Source organism: Micrasema longulum, unplaced genomic scaffold (genome assembly GCF_059751315.1).
Source record: "Micrasema longulum isolate JH-2025_06_02 unplaced genomic scaffold, ASM5975131v1 h1tg002801l, whole genome shotgun sequence".
Classification (NCBI taxonomy): Eukaryota; Metazoa; Arthropoda; class Insecta; order Trichoptera; family Brachycentridae; genus Micrasema; species Micrasema longulum.
Window position 1 is genome coordinate 10,123 of NW_028279925.1, and position 4,964 is coordinate 15,086.

At 30.0% G+C, this 4,964-nt stretch overlaps 1 protein-coding gene across 1 annotated transcript; it reads right to left on the bottom strand.

Moving 5' to 3' along the window:
* Positions 1-1,063: 1,063 nt before the first annotated feature.
* On the bottom strand, positions 1,064-4,029 carry LOC148271551 (uncharacterized). The gene is made up of 4 exons (XM_088241254.1): positions 3,843-4,029; positions 3,050-3,724; positions 2,312-2,503; positions 1,064-1,383 (listed from the first exon to the last, which is right to left on the bottom strand). The coding sequence occupies exons 1-4, from the start codon at positions 3,874-3,876 to the stop codon at positions 1,223-1,225; spliced, it is 1,062 nt and encodes a 353-aa protein (XP_088097380.1). The 5' UTR covers positions 3,877-4,029; the 3' UTR covers positions 1,064-1,222.
* Between the last annotated feature and the right edge of the window lie 935 nt (positions 4,030-4,964).

Here is a 4,964-nt window from a genome sequence, read left to right on the forward strand (position 1 = left end):
AAACCGTGTAAAAGGGTATTACTAAGCAAAGAAAAATGCTGCATAGGTTTTCTTGCAAAAAAAAAACTATTTGGATTTTTTTTTATAATGGTAGAATCAGACATATCCAGTTATAGCTTACCTTATGCCACACATCTTCAGAATGTAGGTGCTTCCAAGAGACAGAGCCTTCTCATCTACCAATTCATTAGAACTAAATCCAGATAGATCCACATTTTTATTCTTCATTTTTAAAGGCGACTCCATTATATTCTCTACAAAAAACATACTAAAATGAGCATATTTATATTAATCAAATATTTTTTTCAGTTCATGTTCAGAAATATTACATATATGCATATAAACCACAGAGAGGTAAGGTGTTTTTGTGCAATTGCAAAACAACACACTGATGTTGCAAAAATGCAAATGTTTTTATTTTTAAATGTCATTTTGAGGTAATATTAGCCAGAAACCCAAAATACAATATTTACAAAAGAGGGAAATAATATCGTAGAAAACGTTAATGTACTCATTAGGGTATTATCAAATAAAATAACAGGAAAAACCCTATAATACCGAATATGTTGGGAGCAGAATTTGAATTTATGCACAACACAACTATTAAACTTTATCAATTAAAAAGGTTACACATAGTATATGTAAGTAGAACATATATAAATCTTAACCAAACATACCTTTATTCATTACTAGTAGTTAATTTGGTTTAAATCACAGCTTACAACTTTACAAAAGATCTTTTTGAAAACACATGGAGCACGCGTGGAGTTTTCATTATTTTGACACCTGACGTTTGAGATACGCAGATTAAGTCATAAAGTATTAAATGAAATCATAGACAACAAGGTTTTCAAATTAAAAAAAAGATATATTTAAGAAGAGAGCGTTCAGATGGTTGGGGCACCGTACAAGAGTTGCTTTTTTTTTTTACTAATGTAGCCATCTATAAGAAGGCCATGGCAGATAACAAAGGGAAACGTTATAAATGAGATTTATGGACAATTCAAGTGCGAAATCGAATCATTTTTAGGTTACTATTTGTATTCATAAAATGAAATTGCTATTTTTGCGACCAAAAGTTTATTAATGTGACCAAAATCAAAAACAACCTTTCTAATCTAAAAATTGGGAAGAAAGTTCTGAATAAAAATTAAAACTTAGGCCACCATCAATATCTATGACAAACTAAAAATCCAACGAAATAAAACGAAACGAATTTTATTTAAACTCCGATGTTAACATAAACTTTAGTTCTTGAGAATACTTTAATCATTTCTTCTAGTTTTGTAATTTCTTGGTCAAGTTGGGTTTTACGAGTTTTCATTCGCAATGTATCAGTACGTATTGGAATTTTATTCAACTCATTTACCAAATCTGCAACCTCTGAAACAAAAGGCAATTATTTTTTAGCTTTTTTCAATTATTTTTTAGCTTTTTTCAATTATTTATTTACTGTTTTCGAATTAACTCATCCATTTTCAGTAGACATAAGATACTTAAATTTATATTTGAAGCACTAACTTTGTAGTTATTCATAAGATAAATAAAAACAACTTTGCTTTTAATCCCTATTTTTCGACCAACCGATTTCAAAGCAAAATAAGCTTCTTTATCAAGGTATCCTTAAGTTATGAATTATATCATATTTTATTTTACCAATGTTTACTAAATTTTGTTCGGGGTATGGAGCTAATACCTACCTACCACCAAACATTGCACCTGGGGTGGAATTCCAAACGCTCTCACGGCCGTATTCTGGCATATACCAATTATATTATAATGATACAATTCAATCTAAATTAAACTTTAATATTAGCGTAAAAGAACACTTAAGGTGCCTAAAAAAAAAAAAAAAAAACTGAATTCGCAATCCATCTGATAGATAATAATACTAATTTCAATAAAGACACTGGATTAAAAGTTTTTCATTTTGAAAGTAAAATAATTTTAGAAATTAAAAAAGTGTTTTAAAATAAGAAAATAATATAAATAACCAAATAAACAGTATATCATTTAGTCCACTCCTGTCTAGTTTTAAAGATCATATCCATCTCACATTACGCTTCCCATTCTTACAAGACAAAAAAAGATTTGTTTGCTCCATACGCAGCATAATAATATTTAGTAAACGTCGATAAAATAAAATAGGATACAATAAATTATTTAAGTATGCCTATATAATGAAGCTTGTATAGCTCTGAAACCAGTCGGTAGAAAAAAATAAGTGGTTTTTCTATATATAAAAAAATAAAAAATATATATCATGCAAGTTAGCTCAATCAAAAAAAATAACAGTGTTATATAGACATACTTTCCCTGAGTATTCTAAGCGTTTCAATTCTTTCGCTTTCGGGTAATGCAATATGACCAGCGGGACAATGAGGGTCTACAATGCTATATTCGACACTCTGTTCATGTTTTTGCTCAGTTTGTTCATGTTTTGGCTCAGTCTTCTGCTTTTGAATGTCCTTGATGTATTTCGGAACTATTCCTCTTTGGTATTCTGAAAATGCATTTGAATTATTTTGAATGTCAGCGTCGTAGTTTAATTGTCAGCGCATTTCCTACCATGCAAGAGGACTCGGGTTCGATTCCTGACATAGTCGACATGAAATATTTATTAAGGTGTTTTACACAACAATATTTCATAGTCTCTGGACTGGAACCTGAAGCGTAAGACTGGTCATCTTACCTTTATGTGATAAAAATTGTCAAATTACCCCGCGATTAGTTTACCCTATGCACCATTAGGTGTGAAAAGGGAATGATAATGATGTTAAAATCTGAAACGTGTGTTGTTTGAACGAAATAAATGACCTTTGGGTAAAAATAGTTCTATAGCTCAGAAAAAAATCAGCAACACTCCATCAGACTCCAAGAGGCATTATCGCTTTTATACTATGTAATAAACATTCAACTATGAACTATAAACAATGTTTAAAAATGTTACAAATGTAGCTTAATCCACAACTTCATCATGGAAGTGTAAGGCTATGTGTAACTATGTTTTTTTTTGTGTGTTAAAATGGCACAATGTCACTTTACTTACTTGGCGGGGCTAAAAGAGGGTTATTTTGGACCCGAGCTTCGCGAGAGTTCATGGAAGATAAACTAACAGCACTGCGATGCGTTTCTGAATCCTTTTCAGTGCATTGGTCGTTTGATAAATATCTGCTTTTAACAATTGTCGACGAATTGCCAGGTTCATATTTTTTCAAGATGCCAGTTATATCTTTATGTTTATCATTTTTATCACTTTCAGACTTTTCTGTTGACTCAAGTAATTTATCCGCTAGCTTCTTTGAAGGATAAATCACTCTTAGTTTTGTACCATCAGCAAAAAAATGCGTTGCATCTGGATCAATGTATTGACAGCCCACGTCTTTCTGATGAGCAACATTATCAGTCGATTGTTTGAAATACTCATCTATATGTACAGGAGGTGGTTTCATTTCACGAACCATTTTTCTCCGTAGAAATTCGCTCATATCTGCCTTTCGAATTAACGCTGCGTCTGAAACTTTTACCTTTACACTAGATGATTGTGATTTCTGAGATTTGTTTGTTGATTCATGAGCTGCTGATATATTGACATGATCTTTTTTGCAAGCAACTTTTTCATACTTGACTGTAACTGGTCGAACGTTGTTTGAAATTCGTGAATTTTGCAAATTTTTAACCTGCTTGACATTTTCTTTGACGAAGTTTTTTTTTGGTTCTTTTTCTACGAAATAAATTAAACATTTAATATAAACCAAAAGTAACTTTAATATGAGCCATTATAATATATTACATTACAATATAGGCTCTACAAATATAACCAAAATACGAAATGTACTCACGAGGATTTGGAAATATTCCCCGCAAAGAAAACATGTCTAATTTTGTTTACTATAACACCTTAGAAAGTTCATTGTAAAGTGTGAAATGATTTTAAAATTACAATATATAATTATTATGAAATATATCTATTACGAAAACTATCAAAAATACGAGTTTATAAAAAACAATTGCCATTTTTTCCACTCTAACTGACATCATGTTCTGATTATAATTTTAAAATTTATAAATGTAAACATCATAAGCAAGAACTAAGTTTTGCATGTGATAATTATATTTAATGGGACTATTGGCAGACAAATTATAACAATAATAAAAACGACTGTTTAATAAATACTATCCGAAATTTTTATCCGACTAAGAATTTTATTTAGTTTTAATTATAATCTCAGAAATAAAGAAGGAATACATAAAACTGAAAAATCGGCACAAATAGTTGTTGGATTATGAAAATCATTAATCGTTTTATTGGGTACATAGATAGTATTTGCAACTGAACATTAAACACAATACAGTCCAGGTAAACTGTTACAGTTTAAATATTATAAAATCATAATCTTTTCGGTTTGTTGCTTGGATTTTTTTCACCTTTGAGCAAATCCAATGGCGATATTGCATAAATTAAATACGCGCCAAAAGTATGACGTACTTCGCTAAAAATTATTACTGTGGAATTCTATTGCCTATTGGTTATGTTGTAGCGTTGTAGATATTCAAAAGTTTGTGTACAAATCTAGTCTTTCGTTTGGCGGCTGTGACCTTGCGACCTAAAATTTGTACCGTTAAATTGACAGATCTGTCACATATTTTAAAACCATGTCAAATAAAAGTTTTGTAAAAACATTGTATGTGTTTCTTTAGCGTTTTCCATAACAGTAAAAATATACTAAAATGTCGTATTGAGCGGTTTATTTTTTTAAGTCTTTAAATTTTATCTAATCTCATTAAATTTTCGAATTTTATTTTTGAATAAAAAAGGCGCCAAATTAAAAGTGCAAATATGTTCTAATTCCTTCTACCTACAGCGAAAAATAATATAATTAATAATTACTGCAGTATTGATTTTAAAATGTGTAATTTGTGTGACCCATAAAGCCGTATCGATAATCAATTTACAAGCATTC

What these genes read in the sequence shown, in the direction of transcription:
- LOC148271551 (XM_088241254.1), bottom strand. Translation starts at nt 3,876, where the DNA reads ATGTTTTCTTTGCGGGGAATATTTCCAAATCCTC. An exon ending in GGGAATATTTCCAAATCCTC is followed by an intron (nt 3,725 to 3,842) that starts GTGAGTACATTT and finishes TTTATTTCGTAG; the next exon opens with AAAAAGAACCAAAAAAAAAC. An exon ending in CCCTCTTTTAGCCCCGCCAA is followed by an intron (nt 2,504 to 3,049) that starts GTAAGTAAAGTG and finishes ATGCATTTTCAG; the next exon opens with AATACCAAAGAGGAATAGTT.